General features: G+C 46.1%; 1 protein-coding gene across 2 annotated transcripts in view; it reads left to right on the top strand.

Moving 5' to 3' along the window:
• The first annotated feature begins 1679 nt into the window (after positions 1–1679).
• The window catches only part of CADM3 (cell adhesion molecule 3), a 31805-nt gene continuing 7973 nt past the window's right edge, over positions 1680–25511 (top strand). The window contains exons 1-6 of one of the 2 annotated variants that reach the window (XM_053605968.1): positions 1702–1956; positions 20741–20842; positions 22975–23115; positions 23525–23677; positions 24371–24508; positions 24819–24989. In XM_053605968.1, coding sequence (XP_053461943.1) covers positions 1875–1956; positions 20741–20842; positions 22975–23115; positions 23525–23677; positions 24371–24508; positions 24819–24989 — 787 coding nt within the window. In that variant the 5' untranslated portion in view covers positions 1702–1874. Of the gene's footprint in view, positions 1957–20740; positions 20843–22974; positions 23116–23524; positions 23678–24370; positions 24509–24818; positions 24990–25511 lie in introns of both variants that reach the window. The other variant, XM_053605969.1, reaches the window with a different exon arrangement.

The following is a 25511-nucleotide window of genomic DNA, read 5'->3' as shown; positions in this document are numbered from 1 at the left end:
GAATGATTTGGAGATATCAGGCAAGTCAGACAGCCAAAGATGTTCAAAACTACCCTGCAAAAATCATAACTACCCAAGCACTCAACAGATGTTTAAGAGGCAAGCAGAGTTCTTCTCCCAAAAAGTATAAACTCTAAAAAGTATAAGAGAAAAACAGTAGGCCAGCATCTGCCGATCCTGAGGGATCTCCCTAGAGAGTATTTCCTCTTGGCGTCCCCATCATTGACTGCCATTTATATAGGGCTTTACTGATAGCAAAGTACTTTCCACGCCCTTGTTCTTGAGCTTCTGGGTAACAGAGACATTAACTACACCACCACAGAGGGCTAAGGAACTCTATTTTAGAGAGGGAAAGATTACCCAAACATTAAGGATTAGCACGATGAGGCACAGTTATCCCCACACAAAGAGAACTCTCTAGGATTTGAAAGATGTACACTCAAATCCTTCATCTAGGGACAAAATATTAGCCTCGTGGGATGGAAGACACTAAAAATCACATTGCCTCATATCTTAGTCAACACTTGCATTTTCTGTCAGTATCACTGTGGGTAGGTCAGTTAACCTCCCTTGAGCTTCAGTTGTCCAGATATTCTCTAAGAATTCTTACGTAACTAAAATGGTATTATTCTAGGATTCTAAAATCTTGAAATTTATTCCCAAAACCGAGTTTCAGGAAAATTGACCCAGAAGGACCCTTTTTGGAGAGGTACCAAGCCTCTTTCAGATACCCTCTTTCAGAGACCCATTAAGAACAGCAAACACCCGGGATTTGGTTCACCTGAACCAGAAGCAGGTATACACCCTCCGCCTCTCTTCACCCACCCTGCACCTGGCCTCAGAGGCAAGGGCTGCACTTGTCACTGGTCTTCAGAAGGTCTGTGGATCAGAACATTTACCCTGGAGTTTCTCTAACTGAAACTTGGGACTATCAAGATATTCTGAAAGATCAAGAAGAAAAACATGGGGAAAAGGACTGGGGCCAAAGGAGTGAAATAGGGAGGGTTAAGGAAGAAAACTGAGTGGCGTTGTAGAGCTTATTGGTTGGAGACAAATCCGAGGTGAAAACATGATTTCCGAGAGTAATATTTTTGACAGGGGATTGAGGGAGATATTGGTTCCCAAGTCCTAGGTGTTTGCTGGAAGATGCCTTTCCAGGGAGATTGGGGCCACAAATTGTTGCTGGACGGATAACTAGGGACTGGGGCAGGGAAACTGGGGATGTCAGTGTTGAGGAGAATAGTGAGCAGTGAGGATTCCAGATTACCCCCCACTGGGGAGATGTCCCAGGACACACATTCACAGGGAGACCCCGGGGATTATGGGGATCCCCAGCTGCCAAAGGGTGGAGGGCGGAGCCGGAGGACTTCGGGCTAGTGGGCACGCCCTAGCCCAGGCCTGCAGTGGCCGCTCTCGCCAGCTGGCCCCCCGCCCTGCCCGACTCCCCTCCCTCCACCCCAAGCCTAAGAGGGGTGCGCGCGGGGTCCCAATGCTGAGCCAGCTCCCTCCCTCTGATCCACACCCCAGCTGGGTAGGCTGAGCTCCCGGGGGGAGAGGGTGGAAGGCACCACTAAGGTACGGAGGGGGTGTGGGAGGCGGGGGGGTGGGAATGCGGCAGTCTGGCCCCCCCGCGACCAGCCCAGCCCCCCGTCAACCCCCCTCCACCTCCAACCGAATGGTTTGCTCCGAGCGCCCTATTTAATCCCCGCGACTGCAGCAGCGCCGGCTCCCTCCCGGTCCCCACCTCGGCCCCGGGCTCTTAAACGGCTCCGGGGCGCCCTTTCAGTCAACGTCGTAGTCTGCCCCCTCCCCAGCCCCAGGCCCCGGGAGGCAGGCTCGCCAGCGCCCAGCCCGGGAGCCGGCCGGGAAGCGCTATGGGGGCCCCTGCAGCCCTGCTCCTGCTCCTGCTGGGCGCCTGCCGCTGGGCGCCCGGAGGGGCCAACCTCTCCCAGGACGGTGAGTGAGGGAGGGGGCGGCGCCAGGGGAGGGGGGGAGTGACCCGAGGCGGGGGTTTGGACTGGGAGGCGGGCGGAGGGAGCCTGTTGGCTTTGTTTGGAATGCGGGGTTAGAGTCGTCAGCCGCTGCTAATACCCTTGTGTCTGTCTCTGAGCATCCAAGTCTCCGTGGACCGCGGGGTGTGCCGGCGCGTGCACCCTCCGGCGTATGTCTGCGTGTGCACCGGGGTCTGGACCTCGGGCTGGGTTTCTGCTACGAGCAGCCCGGGGTCTGGATGTGTTGCTGTCCGTGCGCGCGCGCGTCTGTGTTGGTGTCTGGCTCTGCGTTCCTGTGTCAGATTCTGTGTGTATGTCTGTGTCAGTGTGTGCTGGGGGCGGAGTGAGATTCGTCGATGTTTCAGCCAGGGCGTGTGTCGGGTGTTTGTGTATGTGTGTCTATAGGGGTTGGGTACCCAGTGCAACCCCCAAACTGCCGTCTGCAAACATCTCTCTCCCCCGCCCGCCCCTCCATCCGCGGCTGAGATCCGAATGGGCAAAGAAGGGGGCCTAGGTGAGGCTGTGGAGGGGGGCGTGGGCAAAGAAGGGGGAAGCTTATCCTTGGACAGCAACAACAACAACAACAGGGCGGAGGGCGCCCAGGATGGCAATATCCCTAGCGGTGGAAGAAGCTGGGAAAAGAAACCCAGACAGCAGTGAGGGGGGTGGGAGGGCGGTTGAGCAAAAGAAAGCATCAAGCAATTTGGGGAGGAGAATGCATGGAATAGCCAGAGCTGTCCTGGGCTAAGCATTGATTTTCCCAAATTTGGGGTGGGATAGTATACTTATCCCCTTTGCCCCAGTCTGGAACTCAAGCTTTCTTTGGATAGACATGGTAGAGAGAAGGAAGGGGGGGAGGCGGGGCCGGGGTGAGGGTACTTGGGGAAGAGCCCCTCCCACCCTGGGCTGGGCTATGTAGGTCAGCGCTGTGGGGGCACCTCAGCCTTCTTAAGGGCTGCAGAGGGTTAACGGGGTGGCATGAGGGCAGTTTGTAGGGTGACGAGGAAGGAAGCTCAGAGCCTCAGGTCAGCGGAGGAGGGAGGGCAGGCAATGAAGGGACTAAAGGAATGCGTCCTCCTCACTCCCCTGCCTGTCAGAGGAGGGCTGGGGTGGAGGAGGGGGAAGGGGAACAGGACCTCTGCGGAGCCCAGGGAAGTGAGAAGAGTCAGGGGGAGGGTGGTGGCTATGCCCGGCCAGATGCCAAGGAAAAACAGAAAGAACCGCAGGGGAGGAGAAAGGGGAAGTGGCTCTTGGGCGATGGACCCAGTGGCCAGCAGGGATGGGCACAGGGCGGGGCGGGGGTGGAGAGGGGAGGGGTTGAAACGAGGAAGGATGATGTAGAGAATTTCATCAGAGGAAAACAGGCGAAGAGCCAGGGTGCTAGAGGAATAAATAAGTGCTCCATCTTGCCTGACCTCCTCCCCCAGACCTGTCTCCACCATGATAAAGAAATTCCCCTGGTGTGGGGACCCTGGGGATCTCCTCCCTGCAGTTGGCTGGCTCCTTGCACTTTCTACCCCCTAACTCCCCACAGGGAGTTCTTGCCCCAGTCACCACAGAGCCTGCATCCCCTCCTCTCCCCTACATGGAGTCCCCTTCCCCAGAGGATTGCACTGATGACCCTACTCACTGAGGAGCTGGGAGTCCTGAGGGAAAGCAGGCTGAGCCCAACGCAGAGGGAAGCTGCTGGGTGTCTGTGCCTCAGGAATGACCCGCCCACTAGGCTGACTTCCAGCTACAGCCCCTGGCCTTCCCATCCCGCTAGGTGAGTTTTATAAAGAGAGGCAAGACTGACCCAAACAGCAACTGTTCAGCAATGAGAACTGACAGTGAGAGGCTGGGACTTAAAAAGGGAAGGCGATCATCCCAGGAAGTTGTGAGCCTTCTAATCTAGGATGTAAACACTAGAGACTCCAGTAAATCCAGATACTAGCCAAATCTTCCTTCATCAACTCTTCTTTCCTGTTCCTCAACTTGGGGGGCCAGCCCCTATTCAGGCTTAAAGTTGAGAGGCAGAGAAATGCTCTACCATATTTAGAAACATATCTCAGAACAGTGGCTTAACAGAAAGAGTAGAAGGCGGTACCTCCAGAATGGGTTATTTCCAGAGAAGAGGAGGGGAAATGGGAGATGGTGAGGAGGGATCTGTTCCAAGGAAGAGTCAAATCAAGCTTCAATTTTTTTTTTTTAGAAGATGATCTCTACAGACAGTGGACATCTGTTGTGCAGTGTCACACTGATCCATGAGACATAACCACAATATCTTCTATCTTAAATTAATTCTACCCCTCTGTTTCTGGATCTAAGAAGACCACTGCTGATGGGGTAGGAGGTAGATGTATAGATTTAATGCTAATGGATAGTAATCCTGAAGGCTTTTCTAACTAGGATCATACAAAAGTTATATCTAGAACTTCTGAGTTGACCTGAGGCCTCAGATCAGAAAACTAGGCAGTGCATATCTTGAACTGGTAATGTTTGACCAAGACAAGGAGAGATGTGGTGTGAAGGTTTAACAACGAGATACCTGAATACGCTGATGCTTGAATGGTCAAGGGTGTTGTGACAGGGTGGCGATTTCCATTTAAAATGAGAAAAACAAACTTCATGTGCTGCTGACATATACAGTTTCATGGAGTACAGCACGATTTTTTTAAGCTTCTAAAGGCTGATCAAGGACTGAGAGGCTGGAAAAGGGGAAGCAACTGAGGGCTGAAACTTGCCATTAGTGTTGTGGCTAGAAGCTCAGGAACAGTTAAGACATTCAGAATTTTCCACCTGCCCATCCTTCTCACATTTCTCCACTAGTAATGGCAGAAATTAGCAATCCCAGGTTTATGGGACACAAGGCCTACAAGGACATAAAAGAACTTAATGTACCCTGCGGTCGTCTCTCTGAGAGAAGCTCGACATTGATCACTGTGAACAGGCTTCTTTGGATTTCTCCTTCCCAAGTTAGTCCAGCACTCTGTGAGTTAACCTAGTGTAGAGAAAGATGGATGGATAGCCTTGCTTTGCATCGGATCAGATGATAGCAATTAAACCTTTCACTGCACTTCCCCACACATGAATATCTTTTCCTTCCCCATAGCTTTCTATCCACTACCATCCATTCTGCAGCCCCCAGCCAGGTGCCCAGTGCAGACATCATTCTCCGTGTGACAGAGAAGTCCTACAGGCATTCGCTCTAGTGCTGCCCGTGGATCTGTTTTCCAGATCGGCTCTATCCAGATTCTGTTCCTAGTTGCAGCTGTAACTCTACTGTTCTCTTCCATTTCTGTTCCTGATCTCTTCCTAGTTAGAGCTGTAACTCTTGAGAAGGATATGCTTTCCCTTTAGACAACTGCATATTATGGCACAGAAGCTGAGAAAACTCAGTGGCATGTTAACACTGGGAAAATAGAATTCAATTAATTTCATGAAGAACCAATATGTATGATGTAGGGCGCAATCTATGAAATGTCAACTTCCTACCCAGAAGTTATGCCAAACAGTCCATCCTAAGTTCTCCCTAGGTCTGGATGACACTGTAGGTTTTAGTAGTTTCCTTTGGGGCAATGGCTTTCTCACTTAAAGAATAAAAACATGTGAAACTCCTTTGCCAAAAAGATTCAAGGGAAAATGCTCTTATTGAAACAGAAAAGTAAAACAGATTAAAGGGAAATGCTCTTATTGAAATAGACAAGTAAAACCCATAGCCTTTTTCCCTATCTCAGTGGCTTCCTCACACTCCTACAATCCTTAAGGCACTATCTGGGGTTCTGCTGCACAGTTCAAAATCCTCTGCCCTAGACTGACAGTAGAATGAGCCAGATGGCTACTCTTAGGCTCTCTCTCCTTCTTCTTCCTTGGAAGAAGAAGAAAGAAGGTCCAAATCTAATTTCAAGAGTGCCTTGTTCGAGATATTCCTTATTCACTTGAAGAGAGTGACTCATAGTTCTGCAGTCATAAAATTTCACAAACAGCATCTTTTTGGTATTCTGGTTACTTTGAATAGCAGACCAGGTAGTTGTGCCATTGCTCTGTAAACACCTAGGTTTGATTTTGGTCCTCCTTGCTGCTACTTCTCTCTTGCAGGCCAAATGATAGGCACCATGGAATCAAAAGATGCTTTTCCTTAAGTTACATGGAAGGAAAAAAATCTTCACACATATCACCAGAGAAATAAAACCCCTGGGGCTGTGACTAGTCACATTCCGTGTTGTTTCCTACTCCAGTGGAACTGTACACTGGCTCAACATTTTTGTTGTCTAATTCTCATAATGGAATTCACCTAAGGATGGTGATCTAAGTTCCAGATTGTCCTTGAAAGCAAGTTGTGGACTGGACCAGCTCCTTACTGACTACTGAGTGAAAAAAAAAAAAAATCAAGGTTATTAGAAAGCTTGGGTAATTACATCTTGTCTTTTTATTTTCATGTCAGAACTTAATGTTTCATGTTTAGCTATTGGCTATAGGCCCACATACTGGAACACTTTGTTTCCTGTACGAGGTCATGTCCTAGAGGTCTACCCATAAGCTCTGAAAATAGCAATTCCCATGAGAATGTTTATGAGAAATAGAGAGAAGAATGCTATCAGAAAAAAGTCTGAGAAGCTAAGCATCAGAAAAAGATTCAGGTCTCTAAGAGCTTGGACAAATTAAGTACAAACACCCTATGTCATTGTAAAATAAAAAAGAAGAAGTCTCTGGGTGAAAAGTCTGTTTCTTCCTCTAAGATTAGCAGTAGTGATTATTTTTCACAAGGTCAGAGCCAGCTGATGCTCAGGGCTTCTATAGCTACCCAAGTGCAAACCCACTCCAATCCAGCTATGTATGACAAGGAGATCTATCCCCTCTAGTGCTGATAAGCTAAGCTCTCAAGAGTCTTGAACACATGAAGTTGTTGAAATTTTTTACAAAATAGAGGCTCAGCAAAGGTATACATTCTTCACTGAAGCAGCGAAAATAGTGAAGAGAGAATCATTTCCCCCTTTACTAAAATTTCCCCAAGCCTTAGGAGAGTGACCACATTTTCCAACTTACACAGAAGCCTCTGTGTCCAGAGAATAAGTTTCTTAACAGGCATGATCACATACCTTTTCTCGGGTATAATTAAGTATAAACTATTCACAGCAATTTTGAGTAGATTAGAGCACTCTGACTCTGATATATCTCACATCCTATCTGATGATAACACACATTTTGGCTTTCTGGTGCCCTAATGTCTCCGAGGGGGCTCTGGCTCTGTTCCCTCATTAGAATATAAGCCTAATTTTATTCATAACAAATTAAAGCAAATTAAAAGCACCTCCATCATCACTAACACCTATATATTTGACATAATTACAGAGGCTCATATTGACAAACTCAGTCTGGTGGTGGTCCTCATTTTTTTAGCACAATCTTCTGGATGTCCTTGTGTATCTATCTGACAGGTTCAGACAAAGTACTTCAGGAGGTCTGCTAAAGCAAATGATGGGTGTAGACTGATCCTAACAAAAGCCCTGGTGTCTGTTCTTTCAGTGTGTGTGCTTGGCAGCTAACTGCCCCCCTGTGATTCCCATTCCCCTGTTCTTTGTGGAGCAAACTACCTGTGCTTTGAGCTCTCCATGGTACTAGCCCCTGACAGGCACTCCAGGCACTTTTGCTGCTCTCCATGGTCCTGCTCCACCTCCAAGCTTCATAACCTTCTCCACAGAGCAGGGCTGGAATCTCCCTTCCCCTCCACCAACATACACACATGAACTGGATTATGGTCCTGAACTGCCTCACCATGAAACGGGAACCAAATTCTGAGATATAGATCTGGGCCGTCCTCACAGCCTTCTAATCACCTGAAGAAAGCGGACAAAAGAGCAAGTAATTCTGAGGTGTTAAAAAGAAGCGCTAAAGGCACTTTTTAAGATGCTCGGGAAACTGAGGTCTACAGTGATCTTAAATGGCCTTGAGAGATTTTTTTTTCCATATCTTGACTCATAGATTCAAAACAGAACTACAGATAACTGTGTTGTAGATTGATTCATTATTGCTCAAGTACAACAACCATATAGAGCTGTTCTTCAGCTTCCCTGGGGGATGGGTTCCAGGGCCGCCTACAGATACCAAGATCTGAAGGAGCTCAGATGCCTGATATAAAATGGAGTAGTATTTTCCTATAACCTTTGCACATCCTCCCATATACTATAAGGCACGTCTAGATTATGCAGAATACCTAATACAATCTAAACTCTGTGCAAATAGTCAATATACTCTATTGTTTAGATAATAACAATTAAATGGTGTGTACATGTTTAGTACAGATACATTTTTCCTCCAGCATTTCCAATCTGCAGTTAGATGAATGCACAGGTGTGGGACCCAGGGATACAGAGGCCGGCTGTATTCACCATCAATATGGAATGTTAAATGTGTCCTGCACAATTCATGAGCATGGACCTCTTAATAGCACTCTGAGCCTGACAACCTGCTCTGTCCTTTCATGGTGCTTATTTTCCATTTCTCCTCAACCTTAGCAAATACAGAAACAATACATAATAATGGTTTATCAGAACAGATAATGGAGCGATCCAATATATAATAGCCATCGAAAATGAATATCAAAACCCTCACTTATTCCCCCGCCCTTTATGACCATCTTTAGTGCAGAACTAAATGGCCTTAAATATAACTATCCCATCCCAGAGTCCAGGTCCTTGGCCATACCTCAGTAGATGCGTGTTTAAACTGGACTCTGCTATGCTGTGAGGGTGTCTGCCAGTAAGCTGGTGGTGTCGAGTGTGACAGGGAGCCAAGAATGCCCAGTTCCTTTCAGTCTTAGACTAGCCAGCCTGTTTCTCGTGTCACACTAGAGCTACATAAGCGTCTCTTCCCCTAAATGCTGATTTCTCCATGTCAATTTCTGCATAATGGATCATATAATAGTTAATACTCATCAATAACCCACAGTCTAATTAGAGAGACAGGCTTCCAGAATGAATTTCTAGGACCTCTTTTTCATTTTCTCCTTTGAAACAAGGAGAAACTCCGTCCCTCAAGGACAGGTAATGGGAGTGATTTATCTCTATGAGCGAGCCTTCAGGAAGACAGAACTAGAGTTACAGTAACAGCTGGAGTATCTCCCATCTCCCATCTCTCTGAGCCCACTGTTTGCATGAAGATTAGATGTGTTTCAGAAAGATTCAAATGCAGAAATTCCAACCTATTTGTAAGTATGTACATCATCCTTCTATATGATCTCTTACCTCTGAATTCTTTAACCCTGTCATCTCTCCCCATCTTTCTACTGGAAGTCTCCAAGAGAATGATAAGAAAGCTAAATAACATAAAGAACAAACTAAAATGCTATCTTTTCTAAGGATTTATTTTTCCTTTCCCCGGCTAGACTTACACTAATTGGGTATTGACTGTTAATTATAAGCACCTTTAGCTCATTTACTTCCAGTTCAGGGTCAGAAAGGTCAGGTGCATCACTTTGCCCTACAGGGAAAAAAAGGAAAAAGAAATGAAGGCTGATGTCTCAGCCATTCATCTCTAAGCTAGCCATTGCTTATCCGGCCCTTTTCGTCATGTAGTCCCAGATATTGGCAAGGTGAGGTGGAGAATTAGCACTTCTAGAACCAGATTTCATTGGGAATATGCAAATTCTTGTTTCATATGTTTGTTTGTTTTGAATTTTCTCTGCCCTGGCTCTCTGATTTCTGATTCTAGAATTCCAGCCAAAGCCTCAGACAGGGTAAAAAAGCTCCTGAAGGTGAACTGGTTTATTGAATCTCTGACTTAAAGGCCTGATATTTCTTGGAAACCTAGCAAGACTCCAATAAGTACATCAATGACAAGTAACTTGGGACTTAGCATAACGGTCAGTCTTTGAAGGGCCTGGAGCTGAGTTCTTGAGGTATTATAAAATGATGGGCCAGTTAGACCATCTGCTCCTATTTACTTTTTTCCCAGCAAATGCAAAAATTGCAAGTGGAATGATTCCACTCACCAGTTCCTACTCTACTTCTTAAGGATAAAATCTTTCCAAACTCATTTTATACGTGTCCTCCCCTAATCTTTATTCTGTAATTTCACACAAATATAAAAATCACCATCACCAAGCCCCTGAGCCTTCCATATTTTCATTTATCCTCAACTGCTGCTTAATGCCAACTCTTTTCTGGTTTCCAAGCCCTGGAGTCCAATGTCAGTGACAGATGGACTGAGCCTCAGCCCTGGAGAGGAGAGGATTCTGGCCCTCTCCTGGGGAGTCTGAGCAGAAGAGAGAGCCTCAATTTTGCTTTGGGGAGAATTTCTGAGTTTAAGCCATATGGTTTTCTGGAAGCAAGGGGTTCTGATTAATTTGGGCATGTGAAGAGGGCTCTGTATGTGGGTCATGATAAAATCTGTGTGTTGATGTCAGAAAGAAATAAAACAGAAATACGGACAGTGAGAAGAAAAATGTGTTGTGTGCACGTGTTGAGGGGCACACGTGAAAGGCAAGAAAGAGAGTAACCGAACTGATGGGTGCACATGTCTTGGTGAGCAAAAGTGAGTGTTTATTCACATCAAAGAAGAGGTGACACTCAATGAAGGTTTAAGAAGACAGAAAGTGTTCTGTTGCCAGATCAATATTACTTGCCATTTGGAGGATTGTGAGATCTGTAGACTTGAGAAAATATCACTGTTTCATAGAAGAGTTAAATTTCCAGAAAGGCACAGAGTAAGGCTCATGTGAAGAGTGTGCCACAATTTGAAAAATTCAGATTTTTTTTAAGTGAGAATAATGTGAAGAAGAGACTAAATCTTGGTGAGGATTGAGGGAATCTGGGAAACTAGAGTAGCGTGAGTATGTAGAGCGGAACACATTTTTCTTCGTGTAATGCTCCTAACGGTTGCCCTGAACCTGTCATCCACAACCTGATTCTGATCACCCAGTGAAGGGAAACAATAAAAACAAGGCAGGAAGATGAGAACCAGCAGAGATGAATCTTTCTTGCTTGACTTCTAACAAATTAAACTTTTCACCACCTTGTTATCCCACCACGCCAAGTCATCAGCCTGAAATATCTCAGATGTAACATAAAGAGCAAAGGAACATAAGACAGAGCCCATTGCAAAAGGGAACTCATCCATGCACTCCAACAGGTTCTGAGGCACTGAGATTGTCCTCAGAGTAGGAGCAAGCTGCTGGAGCCTGGACAGAGATTTCTCATCTTCAGGAATCTATTCTTTACTTCTCCCTGATTTGCTGGGCTTCCTGGCCCATTCCCAGTCCCTATTTTCCCATACCCTTCCAATGAGCTAAATTGAATTCTGCTTTTGAATCTGTCTGTTTCCTTTCCCAAGTACTTTCTTAAGATGGGGCGATTTTTTTTTATCCAGTTCTATAACGTATGTGTGAAACCAGCAAGATAAATTTAGGGAAAGGGTATAAAATCCCTCCACTCAGTTTAGGAGGACAGCTAAGAGTGCAGACAAAGTCCAGCCTCCTGACCCTTTATTGCATCAGAATGCAGATCCCAAGTCAAACCTGGCCTGATTTTTGAAGTATGCGACCATGAGGAGATGAGGCACACAGACACTTCTAAAATGGCTCAGAGCTGTTAGCATCCCTGGCCTCAGGCTTCTACCGAAAAACACCTGCTGAAAGTCAGGATCTGCACATTGCCTGTTGTCTAGAAGTTAGTACTGAGCCCTCCCCTGCATGCAGCCTTCTCCTGCCCTCTCAGCCTCTTCATGCAAAACATTAGAAGCTTGTCTAGAGCACACAGCTGAGTCCTAGAAGTATTGAGCTAGGCGAGGAAGGGGCTCTTTGGGGATGGCATCCCCTTCCTTTTTGTTTCCCAAATGCAGTTCTCCTTGCTACAACTCCGTATTGGCTACAGAGGGGCTTGTTTTGGTTGGGGGCCAGCCCAGGGCTCCCTCCTAGTGCTAATGCACCAGGAACACTGACTCAATAGCAAATCAAAGCAACAGCTGTCCCCACCTCCTTCTCTGCCACCCACTTCCCAGACTCTGCTCCTCAGAATCTTAACTAAGTCTCCGAGGGCCCCCCCAGCCTACCACAAACCCACTTCTGCCTCCAGATTTTTTTTCTCTCTCTAGCTCAAGGATAGGATGTGTTCCTCTTCTTTTCTCTCTTCTTTTCTAGCCTCTGTCTCCCACTTCACAGTCAGGTTAGCATTCCTACAGCTCCCCACCTGCAGGTGCTAGCACGCACACCCATGCACATGCTCACACACATGGCCTGTCCTCATTGTCACCTGCTTTAGCCCCTAGGTGCATGGCAGTGGCTTCTGCCCTATGGGCTCCTTTTTTCTGGGAATTGGAACTGGCACAGACTGCCATCTGTCCCATATCCAGGGATTCACTCCCCATCTCACCCCAACTCCTCCAACCTACCCAGCATTTAGCAGACTTACTTCCCTTGAGGTCTGGAGTCCTGGGATTCCTCATTACCATGGACAGGGAGATGGGAAGTATGGACAACGGATGTCCATGGAAGCAAAGCCACACTCATGGCAATGTAACCTTTGGATTAGCCAGTCCACAAGGACTGCTGTAAAATGGCAATGAGTCCAGGAGACCAAGGCCATAACCACAGCTCCTCCTAACTGCCTGTGTGATGATGCTTGAGTTCCTAAATCTCTCTGAGCCTTGACTCTTCCTCTTTAAAATGAGAGGGTTGGGGTAGATGCTGCTTAGCATCCTTGTCAACTCTAAAGGTCTAAGCTTCTAAGAATCACAGGGGGGAAATATCTTGAGACAGAATCAGGTGTAACAGAAAGAGAAGAGGAATTACTGAACTTCTGCGCTAAAGTCAGAAAGGACATTAGTTCCAAACTCTAACAGAATCAGAAAGTTCTTGGGAATGACCACCTCTGACCACTAGGGTCAGCAAAAATGACCAGACATGCAAATTGAGTGCAGAGTCTGAGGAAATATATAAAATATATTTATTCCAGATATCTTAAAATTTGGGTTTGGAAAAAAATTGGGATTTTCTTCGTATTTTTTCTTAATGTTTCAATATGGAAAACCTGTGGAATAATTGTTTTCTCGATGAGAAATGAGGGTTAAAGTATACCAAGGTATACTTTTGTTTTAACCCCACCCAAACACCCATCACAGGCAGACTAGCCATCTACAACAAAGATCCCTTCCCCATTTGGACTAGAAAAACCATACACTATTCCATGCTGAGCAAACAAAAGCCTTTCATTTGCCACCTGCTTAGGATGCAACCAAAAGATGCCTGCCAAGGTGTAATAATAAATCTGTTTCAGCTCAGATTGGGTACAGGTCCCTTCCAGACTTAAATCTCTTGGATAATCTAATAGTATAGGACCTTGTTTCTGTAAATCCTAACTCTCTGACCCAGGATTTACCAAGCTAAGGATCTAATCCTCATGTCAAGAAGTTCTTAGAGTGAAAGTTCTGTTCCCCACCCCTATTTATTATCTATTTTCATTTATATCTTACATGCCTCCTAGGAGAGTAAAGCAAAGGTGGGAGAGAGCAGTACTTCAAGCCCTGCAGGCTGCTTGATAAACAAGACTCCAGGAGAGAAGAACAGACAGCAACAGAAATAATAGAGGGAGGGAACAAGGAGGAGCAAGGTCTCAGTCTCCCAGCCAGAAACAGGGTGGAGAGGCAGTGAGGTGGAGAGAAGGCCTAGATGGGGAGGCAGGCAGCTGAAGCGTGACTGAGCTCCCAAGTTCTGAAGGGAAAGTGAGCTGGAGTGCATCTGAGCTAAAGAAAGGGGATCCTTTAGGAGAGCCTGCTGCCTGGGAGGGGACAGAGGGCCATCCCTGAGGAGCAACAGAAAAAGCAGGAAATACACCTGACAAGACAGAGCATCCCAGATGACAGAATAACTCCCACCCCTCCTGGCCCAGCTTCTGTCGGGCTGCACTGTCATTTCATGGATACTGGGGAATTAGGAGCAGAGGGGAGGGCAGACATGGTGAGAAAGGAAAGGAGGGCAGGAAGTCAGAGAATTTTTTGATATTCAGGCATTCAAGTCTTAGACTAGGAAACTACACAGTGACTTCAATAAATGTGACATAGTTTGTGGCTGCCCAAAAGCAAATGAAGGAAACTAAGTGTAAAGAGAGTCCCTTTTGATCAGGGTTTTGTGCTCTCAAGTCAAAGCAATTCCCCCAGATCTTGGAGTTGTCATCTATATCAGGATTCAGATGGAACCGGTCCAATTTCTTCCAAATGCACAATCAAACATTCACTGTCAAGGAAAAATGTGGCTCTGAGCATAAAGAGACGCTCTAGGGACTGAGTTCCAATTCTGATTTTGCCATGACCATTCTCTTCCATGTGTGATCCAAATGTACATAAGAATTCACTGAGAAGCGGATGCCAGGGGACAATGGGAGTGACAAAATCTGGTCAGGAAGCCCAGCAATGGATGCGGTTAAACCTTTCTAAAAGTGAGTCCCTTCAGTATTCTGGGCCACAGCCCCCTATATGTTTTTCCCTTGGAGATAACACTCCTCCACCCACCTGTCATGGTAGTCGTGAGGAATAACAAGTAGGCTGGGACGAACATTATTTTTAACTCGGGAGTTAGAGAAATGCTGAGTCATCATCATCATCATCACCATCATCATCAACTCCTACTCAGGGAGCTGGTTTTCTCTACAGTCAGGAAAGTGGGGCTCTGGACCCAAGAACGGGCAGGCCAGCAAAGGATACATAGGCAAGGTCTGTCTCCTTGCCCCTCCATCCGAAATGTGCACCTGTGACCCTTTTTGTGGCCCTCAGGCCAATATGTTGCAGGTCCCCCAAATGGATAGGACAGAAAGGATGCAAACCAAGAAATCGTGGATTACACTGGCAGACTCCCATAGACTTCCCTGCCAGAGTCACTCAAATTGGAGACAATATTTTTTATTTATTTGAGTCACCCATGTATTTATTCAATAAATATTTATTGAGCACTTACTATATACAAGGTCTTATGCTATGAGTGAAAAGCTGGATCATGGGTGCCAACACATGCTTCAGAGAGGCACATTAGTAAGTCTCCAATTCCCACTTCTGCTACTCTTAATATGAACAATCAATCAGAAGGAAATCAGTGGGTGAAAAAGGCTACTTTGTCCTTTTAAATGCTGGGAATCCTAAAGATAGTAGAATCCAAGGGTAAATGACCCAGGAATTAAGAAACTGCCAAAGAAACTGAGGGAAAACAAGGAGATAATATTTTAGTGTTTAGCCTCAGGACTAGAGTACTACGAAAATGTGAGGGAATTTTATTAGTTTTAACTAGACCCATCTGTTGCCTAGTTAACTGAAGAGTCCCACATTGTAAGGCACGTGGGGGTGCATGAATAGCCCCAAAGGTATAGATAAAGACATATTAAGAAATCCAACTAAAAGTGTAATTGAATGGGTACAAATCACAGCACCACAATGACCTTAGCACCCGATTCCAACTTGCTACACTGTTGTTTTTATCATAATGCAGGTGAATATTGTGAACATTATTTAGGTGAGCCACCCCTTGGCCAGCAATGCAAGAAAGAATCTTTTCCCCTCTGTCCCCTAACCCACCACCACACATACAAAATACATACTTCTGCAGAGGGAGGCAAACGGAGGCAAAGCAGTGCAGATGTTCAGAAAGCCTGGGCTCTGTGGTCAGAGAGATCTAAGCGTGAGGTCTGTCCCATCCAACACTTATTAGATGCACTATATGGACAAGTGCCTTGTCTCTGCTTTAATATGTATAATAACACCCTATTAAAAGGTTCTTCTGCAATAATGAATATATAGCACATGGATCCGGACATTCAGAAAGTGTTGATAAACATCAGTTCTCTCTGCCTTATGGACCTCTGGGTGATCTACCCTCTTCCTTGGGCTATTTCTTCTTATCCTGTTTGGTTTGCTATTTTCTCTGGACTGGCAGATTTTGAACCTAATTCTCACGAGAAAAGATGCTCAGTGTTTGATTCATTTAATAAATAAGTATGTATTAAGCACCATCTATGTGCAACATACTCCATTAGGGCCAGGATTAGATGTAAAATGAATTGCATCCTACTTATAAAATCTTCATAATATAATTGGGAACCCACACTTGAAGAACAATGTAGAATCAGATGCATAATCTAAGAAAATCAGGTAAAGTGTTGTAACTCAGAGAAATGGGAAACTATTTCCATCTGGGACAACAGAAGAAAACTTCTTGAAGGAGGTACCACCAAAAAGAATAAGCCTTAAAGATAGGGAGTTCATGAACAGGCAGAGCAAGAGTGAGACCCTGTCTCTGAAAACAGCCAGGCACTGTGGCAGACACCTGTAGTCCCAGCTACTCGTGAGGCTGAGGCAAAAGAATCTCTTCAGCCCAAGAGTTTGAGGTTGTTGTGAGCTATGGTGCCACAGCATTCTACTGAGGGCAACAAAGTGAGACTCTGTCTAAAAAGATAAATAAATAAAGTTTAGATGTGTGAGGATTGAAAATGAATGAAGAGCATTATCATTTTTTTTATTTTCAGATTAATGTAAAGGCACAGATGATTATGTTACATTCTTTGCATTTGTTAGGCAAAGTTCAAGTTGCAGTCGAGCCCTTCACCCAGGGATTTATGCTGTACACCTTTCCAATGTGCCCATTAAGTAAGAGCTTACCAATCCACCTCCCTTCTCCCTCTCCCCCCCCCCTTGAATTTGTGGTTTTTTCTCCTGTGGGCATATAGATGTTTATCTATTGGTCTCATATTAGTATTGAGTACATTGGATACTTGCTTTTCTATTTTTGTGATACTTTACTAGAAAGATTTTATGAAGAAAACCCCCTTGGCAATTGCAGCAACACCAAAAATAAATAAAAGGGACATGATCAAGCTAAAGAGCTTCTGCACAGCTAAGGGTACAACAAGTAGAGCAAACAGACAGCCTTCAAAATGGGATAAGATATTTGCTTGCTATAAATCTGACAAAGGGCTGATAACTAGAGTCTACAGAGAACTTAAAAACTAATCAACAAGGAAAGAGCAAACAATCTCATTTACAAGTGGGCAAGAGATATGAACAGAACTTTCTCTGAAAAAGACAGATGAATGGCCACAAAACACATGAAAAAATGCTCACTATCCCCAGTCATTAGAGAAGTACAAATCGAAACCACACTGAGCTATCACTTAACCCCAGTAGGAATAGCCCATATTCCAAAAGCCCTAAGGTGAAGAGCATTATCAACAAAGTTATTATAGGAAAGGACATGGATACAGGAAAACGAAGGGTTTATAGAGAAAATCCCAAATAGCTTCATATGTCTGAAATACGAGATGAGTGAAGTAGAGAAAAAACGAAGTTGAAAGGCAGGTTGACATTAAATTGTACAAGACCTTGAGGGCCAGGATAACAAATCTGGATATTACTGCCTGGACCTTCCCTCCCTAACAGTTGTGTGGTCTCAATGTCTGGCCTACATGACAGAAGCTCTGTCCAATGTCCCTGAGCAGAATTTTTACTATTTCCAATTCAAATTCCATACCACTCATTCATAGCACTGGTAAATTTTCCTTTTCAGTGTGAATTAATTGAGGGGATTCATGCTGATGTCATAAATGATTGGCACAATCTGAATCCAGAGAAGGCACAAGCCTTTCACAACTCAGGTTATAATTTCTGCTACTTATCCATGTTCCTGTTGATAGCATTGTAATCACTCATCCACTCCCTGGGGAGTGGCCATTCAGAGTTTATCACACAGGCTTATAATTTTATTAAAACAGCAAGAAAATTTTCAGGCCAATTAACAGACAGATTTCAAGAGGAGACGTGAGATCATAAGTGGTTTTTGTGTTTCTTTTTTTTTTTTTTTTAAATCATAGCTGTGTACATTGATATCATGGGGCATCATTCACTAGCTTTACAGACCGTTTACCAAATTTCACATATACTCTTGTAAGATGCACCACTAGTGTAATCCCACCTATCCCCTTCCCTCTACCCACCTCCCCCCTCCCTCCCCTCCATTTCCCCCTTCCCCGTTCTTAGGTTGTAACTGGGTTATAGCTTTCATGTGAAAACCCTAAATTAGTTTCATAGTAGGGCTGAGTACATTGGGTACTTTTTCTTCCATTCTTGAGATACTCTTTTTTTCAAAATTAGGGGGAGAAATGTCACCCCCAAGGGAGAAAAAAAAAGCCACTTCTTAAGCAGTTTTTTAAAGCACTATAAAACAGAATGAGTTCTTGGTAAACCTGCAAAAGCAACATATCATGCATGTCCCCAGTGTGGCATTTACGGGAGATTATTTGTTTAGTTATCGGTCCCCTTATCTGAACAATTCGTTTTGGTCTGAATGGCCTGCATCCCCATTTCACTTATCCATCCTATGCAGATTAAAAAAATGCCTGCAACATGTAGGAGGAGGGGAGGGATGCAGAAATATTGGCAAGGCGAAAAGCAACTGAGGAGGATGTAGAGAACAGCACAAATGAAAGACGAAGCAGGAGAGTGGAGACCGAGCCGGTGCTGTTGGACAGGACACACACACCGCACACTGCCAAGTGCGGCTGAATGAATTAGTGGAGCTGATTACGTGTGCTGACAGCCCTCTATGGGCTAAGTGCTAAGGATGTAAAAATGAATAACACAAGGCTCTGCCTTTAACCAGCTCAAAGTTTAGATGAGGAGACCAAAAATTAAACATGCACATCACACTGTAATGCCATGAGACACAGAAGCTGTTGAGAAGGCTTTGAGAGCACCTCCAGAGAGAGGAAGCCTATTCTTGAGAGGCATGCTGTTTGTGTGCCATTAGGTAAGTCACTGAACCTCTCTGAACCTCATCTTAAAAAGCCATTCTATCCGGCTGCCTGGTTCTTAAGGCTGTTTTGAACAAAAAATGAACTCATGGTTGAGAATCTACTCTCTGACTATCTATTCCTGGGTCTGAGACAGCAGTTTCCCCTCTCGGCTTCTCCCTGTCCCTCTACTGTGGTGACACAGTGCATCCCCAAATACACAACCTGGAAAACACTAAGAAGCACTCACCAGCTTCAGGTTGCTTCCATCCTTGGGGTCCACCGAGGGCAGCAGAGGAGGGCCTGGCACCCAGGGCACCCCCTGCGGAACTGCGCAGCCCTGGTCTTGTCCCCAGGGCTGTCTTCCCCGGGCCTCTCTTTATCAACACTTCCCTTTCCCCCTTCCCTGCCTACTTTTCCCTGTCTGTTACAGTTTTTCTGTTTTCTCTACCTAGTCCCTCTTCTCATTTAGGTGTTAGTGTTTCTCCTCTTTTGAGAACAAAGTAATTTCTCAAATCTCCTGGAAGTCCTCTGTGAGGAACAGTGGAGAGGGAGGTGCCTCCATGGGGGCCAGGGAACGTCTGAAGCTGTCCTGGAGCCCCGCACCCATGCTAGGACTCTCATACTCCCGCCCCAGGCCTATGCTAGGGCCCTCCATCTCTCCCTCTCCCTCTTCCCCCTCTCTTCCCTCTACAGGCTCTCCTTGTCCCTCTCCCCACCACCACCCCTTCCTCCTCATTCCTCATTCTCTCCCTCTCCCCTTTCCCCCCTCCTCTCCTCTTTTCTTCCGGTTAGGCCATTCTCTCTCTAGTCCTGTCCCCTGTCTCCCCCAAGAACCCTAAGCCCACGTCCCCCCTCTCCTTTTATTCTCCACCTCCACTCTTATAAGTGTCTTAGTCTCCGCGCCCCTTCTCCCCTTCCATCTCCCACCTGCCTCTCCCCTGCTGGCTCTGGGGCGCGCTGAGAAGACTGACAAAGTTCTCCCGGGACTCTTGGGCCCGGGACGCAGCAGCCCGGTTTCTGCTCAGCAGCCGGTGACCTCACTGAATTTTGCGCGCGTGATTGGTTACTTCAGGGCGCCGCCGCGGGAGACCCGGGAAAGATGCGTGTGTAGTTTCTTTGTCCCTCGGCCTCTTCAGGTTGGGTTGGAGAGGTACGCTCACGTCCCTGCAGTACCCCACAAAAGAATTTAGGAACTGCCCTCTAGAAAGAGAGGGAGTGACTTGGGTAGGCTCTGGAAAAGGAGTCTTGCTGTGCCAAAGGAAGGAGCAGACTTCAGGGGCTGAGGGTGGAGTAGGAAAACTTAAGAAAATTTGAGTACATAGACGGTAACGATCTGGGAAGTTGTGGTGCAACTTTCCGCTTTCACCATGATGTCTTTCTTCAATGCTGGGAATGAAGCCTTGAAAGGAATAGCGCTTTGGATGTGGGATCAGGCACTTACTTCCCAGCCTTTGTTCTTCTGTTTGTATAGACTTGTGGAGTCAATTCATTCTGTTTCCACTCTGCAAAAGAGGAATGATAATGTCCTCACACTTACTTTACAGGTTTACTAAAGGGATGAAATGTGAGAATATTTTCTAATTATTAAACCTGTGGTTATTTTAGCAAATACTGTGGTATAGCAGAAAGAATCCTAGATTAGGAATGAGAAACCTTTGGTTATCTTTCATTTTTCTGTAGTGACCTTCAGCAAATCAATTTTAACCTTCGAGGGCTGCACTGTCCTTATCTATGAAGTGGGAGATCTCTGTGATCACTTTGGCTCTAACATTCCACGACTGACTGATACAATTTAGCATCCTCCCTTAATTTCCCCTTGGGAGGAAATTGTTCACAACTCTGGTTAACTTCTCCCCATTGTGAGAAACCTGCCTCCTCTTAGGTGTCCTGGTAACCCTGCTTTTCCTAGGGTCCTGGCCTCTCCCCCATGCCCTACAATGAAGGTACCCACCCAGAGCACAGCAGTGTGCATGTAGGGCTCATCCTTGATGGAGATTCTCTCCCCAGGCTACTGGCAGGAGCAAGATGTGGAGCTGGGAACTCTGGCTCCACTCGACGAGGCCATCAGCTCCACAGTCTGGAGCAGCCCTGACATGCTGGCCAGTCAAGGTGAGAATCCAGGCCCCTCATCTCAATGTCCACAGTCCCCTCACTCATCCTCACATCATCTCCCACTCATGGTGCTTCCCCACATGTCCTCACTCCCCTCATCACCACACAATTCTTTCTCCTCCCCATCTGGCATTTTAGTTCTTAGTCTGCACCACCAACTTCTCTTGCACCTCCTCCTTCTTCCCTTACTCCAGTACAGAGACCTCTGTACACCCCACACCTCTTTCCAAAAATAAAATGATTCCAGGGGAATATATTACTAGGAATAAATAAGTCTGAAAGACACAGTCAAGAGTGCTTGAAAAGGAGCAAGGGACAGGGGGATTACTAGTGGAATATTGGTACAAGGTGATGGCAAATAAAAGGTTTCCCAAACCATTCATTGAGAGATTTTAAAGATATACCACTTCCAAATTTGGTCAGCCAGCTCAGTCCCTGGCACACAAATCTCAAAATCATAGTTTGAATTCTCACATTAGATGATTAGTTGAGAAGCATTCTAACGAAAAGGTCGCTTCATTGAGAGACAGAAGAACAGAGTTCTAGTCCTAACTAGAACTGGTAGAATGAGCCTAGGAAATCCTCACCTCCCATTGCCTCACTGCCTACTTCTGTCAAATGAAGGAAGTGGATTTCATGATCCCAAAGACCTCACTCAGTTCTAACCTCCATGCTTCTAAACACTAAAAGTACCCCCTAGGCTCTGTGTTCCATGTGGGAATCGTCACCCTGAACAGGTAGGGCTTGGCATCTCTTCCAGCGCGCACACATACACACACACACAGACACAGACACACACACACACATATATGCACACACACACACATGCACACACACATGCACACACACATACACACACCTTTGCTTCTCAGGGCCAGTGCTCTGCTGGGAGTGCCCATGGGGTATTTCTCTGAAATGGAGTTCCAGTGACCAGGAAAGGAAGAGATGAATGGACAGGGCAGAGGTAAAGTCAGTGCCAAGAGGAGCATGGAATGGTTTGTGAAATGCTCAACAGGGGAATGTAAGAAGTAAGTTTCTTGGTTTCCCATTCAGTGATAAACAATGGTGGGTGAGTGCTTTAATGCCAGAACAGATGTTATGGATGTTTTAGAATCAGAGCTGGAGGGAGATTAGTCTGTGGAGGTCAGTGCTATTGAGTCACAGAAAGTTCTGAAGATGAGGGAATCAATATCAGAAATCAGAATCCATCCTTTGGGGAATGTGGAACAATATTTGGTGAAGAGGTAAATGTCATAGAGTCCGAGGGGCTCACAGGCACGCCTGACTAGGAAGCACATTTGGGATTCAAATGGCTCATCCATGAGATAACTTATTAGCCTTTCTTGTTTTGTTTTGTTTAACTTGACTAAGGAGAGAAGGATTAGAAACATGTTTTTATCTCATTGGAGGGAAAACCTTAATCCTTCACTCTTTAAAATGATATCAGGATGGTGATTTGGGTTTGTGTCTTGGGAGGTGGGTAGTGCCATCACGGAAGGGAATATGTGAAGGGACTCGATGATTGAAGGGAAGTTATTGTTAGAAGAATTGAAAAGGATGTCAGAATGTTTCAGTTTTTATTTTTTATATCGTGATTGTTTATTTGGCAGTTTTATCAGCTACCTTTTGTGTAAATGAATGTACAGCCCAAGGGCTGGTTTGGCCTTTTCCCCATGTCGGTTTGGGATTATTGGTCACAACTGCTCCTCCTGTTCTTGTTCTTATATGTAGCTGGTGGCAGGGAAGGAAACCACAGAACGACAGATGTGTGTGTGTGTGTGTGTGTGTGTATGTGTGTTTTCAAGGGGAATGGTAGGACCATATCAGAAAAGATACGTGTGGAACTGGCATGGCAGATTTGAGTGCCTTTATTCCTCTACCCATTCGTGGCCCTGTCAGTTCATTCAGCAAACCAAGTGACTCTCTGTTTTTCTGTGTACTCAAAGCACAAAAAGCAGGTCTAACCCCCCTGTAACCACCACCTCTATTTCTTCTGTGCTGAGGGCATAAGAGCACACAGAGACCTTGTGTGCACCAGGGCTCTGAGTTAGGTGAGGTGAACATTGGCCCAGAATTGGGTGGAGGGACGGTGGGTTCCTCAGGAAACTTACCCTGCTCTACTCCTGCAGACAGTCAGCCCTGGACGTCTGATGAAACGGTGGTGGCTGGTGGCACTGTGGTGCTCAAGTGCCAAGTGAAAGATCATGAGGACTCATCCCTGCAGTGGTCTAACCCTGCCCAGCAGACTCTCTACTTTGGGGAGAAGAGAGGTAGTGTCCCCCAAGTTACCTCTTTCCCTGGGACCAAGGGGCTGAGAAACAGGGAGGTGTGCAGTTGGAGAATGCAACAAGCCCTGGGCTTCCCACTGGTTCCATTGTCACAGCTCTGAGTTATGCCATGCATAATCTAATAGGGTCCTGGAATGACTTCACCCTCAAAGAGCCTGAACGGGTAGCTGGTGTCAGTGTTGCTCCAGGAGTCTGTAAGATGCAACCTACTTTTCTGTTAGGCTATCACGGCCAGCAGCTGTGACCAAATGGCCTAATGACAGCTCAAGTCAGGAGCAATCCCCCTGGCCCACCATGCTAAACCCCTTCCCTCAATGAAGCTGGCCCGGGATTGGAAGATAAACACGTAAAGGCACTAGTAAAACCCTTGCTTCGATCCCCCCACCCCCAGCCCTTCGAGATAATCGGATTCAGCTGGTCAGCTCTACGCCCCACGAGCTCAGCATCAGCATCAGCAACGTGGCCCTGGCGGACGAAGGCGAGTACACCTGCTCCATCTTCACTATGCCTGTGAGAACCGCCAAGTCCCTCGTCACTGTGCTCGGTGAGGCTCCCAAACCCCAGCGTCTCCACAGAGTGCCTCCTTGCAAACACACCTCCCTGTGTGGGTCCCCGGAGCAGCCTGGAGCCAGGCAAGTCTCCAAGCATGTTGCAAAAGTTCAGCCTGTGCTCTCCATGCGACAGGATAAAATGCAAAGACAAATGGGTTCTAATCACTTTTTCTCTATTCACTGTTTGATTGGAGATAAAACTCTTACTCTCTTTGAGTCTGGATTTTTTAACACATAGCAGAAGGATGATCTTGTCTGCTTACCTACCTCCCAAGATCATGTGAGGGAAATATGAGGTGTGCATGCAATGTGTAATTATAGTTCCTAGGTAACTCAGTTGCTCACATGCTGTCATCTTCATCCTGTATTTCAACTTCCTTATTTGCTTCCCTGAGCCTCACACTTTTTCTGTGGACTCCCAGTTGTGCTGTGGGATAGAAGGGCATGTATCATGTCACAGGTGTGGTACATTTCCCCACTACCACACCCACTCCCCCAGGTCTTCCCTCAGGTCCTCAGGAAGGAGATCAAAGAGAAAGATGATTTCTCTAGTCTTCTACCCGTCATAAACCAAAGTAGAACCCAGGTATCCTGACCCTCAGAGAGGCCATCTCCACAGGAGAGCTGAAATGTAACTTCCCCTAGTGCCTCTCTTCCCCATCTCTGCCAACCTCTATCCATGGCAGGAATCCCACAGAAGCCCATAATCACGGGTTACAAATCATCCTTACGAGAAAAGGACACAGCCACCCTAAACTGTCACTCTTCTGGGAGCAAACCTGCAGCCCAGCTCACCTGGAAAAAGGGTGACCAAGAACTTCATGGTGAGTACCTTCTGCCCCAGGGTTCCAGGAAGAGACGGTGCTGGGAAGGGAGCAGGGGACGTATGTATTTGTCTGTGCATGCGGGCATGGCGCAGAAGGAGAAAGGGGGACCGGCAGGGCTTTGTGTGCACTCACGTATGCGTGTGTTGAGGTCTACATTCTTTTTGTGTACATTTCCATTTCACAACCTCACAGCTGTCTAAGTTTGTCTAGCATGGGGCTCACCATCTATATATCTACAGTGGGCCCCACACGACATCTAAATCTCTATGTGCATATGTGTATGTGTGTATCTGTTTCTGCGCTCTAGGAGAACCAACTCGGATACAGGAAGATCCCAATGGTAAAACTTTCACCGTGAGCAGCTCAGTGACGTTCCAGGTTACCCGGGAGGATGATGGGGCGAACATCGTGTGCTCTGTGAATCATGAGTCTCTAAAGGGAGCTGTCAGATCCACCTCTCAACACATTGAAGTTTTATGTATGTCCTGGGCTTGGGAGTTAAGAGGATCAGGGATGGGATGGGGAGTGGAGAAAAGAAAAGCAAGAGACTTTGCATGAAAGATAAGTGAGTAGGTAAAAAAATAAGACGAAGGGCATCAGGACTAGGCCAAGGGTTGGCAAGCTTTTTCTGCAAAGGGCCCAGTGGTGCATATTTTAGTCTTTGGGAGTCAGGCAGTGTCTGTCTGCACTACTGAAGCCTGCCACTCCACAGGAAAGCAGTCAGAGGCTACATGTAAACAAGTGAGCTGGGCTGTGTTCCAATAAAACTTTATTTTCAAAAGCATGCAACTGACAGGATTTGGCCCAAGAGGTAAATTTACCAACCCCTGAGCAAGGCTAGTGTGCTGTAGCCAGACTGTTAATTGCAGTGGCAACCGCAGCAGATCAGGAATCCCAGGACTTGGTTTCTAGTCTGCATGCCACCATTTACTAGCTCTGTAATATTAAGAAAATCACTTAAGCACATTCAGCCTAATTCTTCATCTGCTAAATAAGAGGG

This window comes from Nycticebus coucang, chromosome 10 (assembly GCF_027406575.1).
Source record: "Nycticebus coucang isolate mNycCou1 chromosome 10, mNycCou1.pri, whole genome shotgun sequence".
Taxonomy (NCBI): domain Eukaryota; kingdom Metazoa; phylum Chordata; class Mammalia; order Primates; family Lorisidae; genus Nycticebus; species Nycticebus coucang.
Note: the sequence above shows the minus strand (reverse complement) of the source record. Positions and strands in the feature narration are given on the sequence as shown.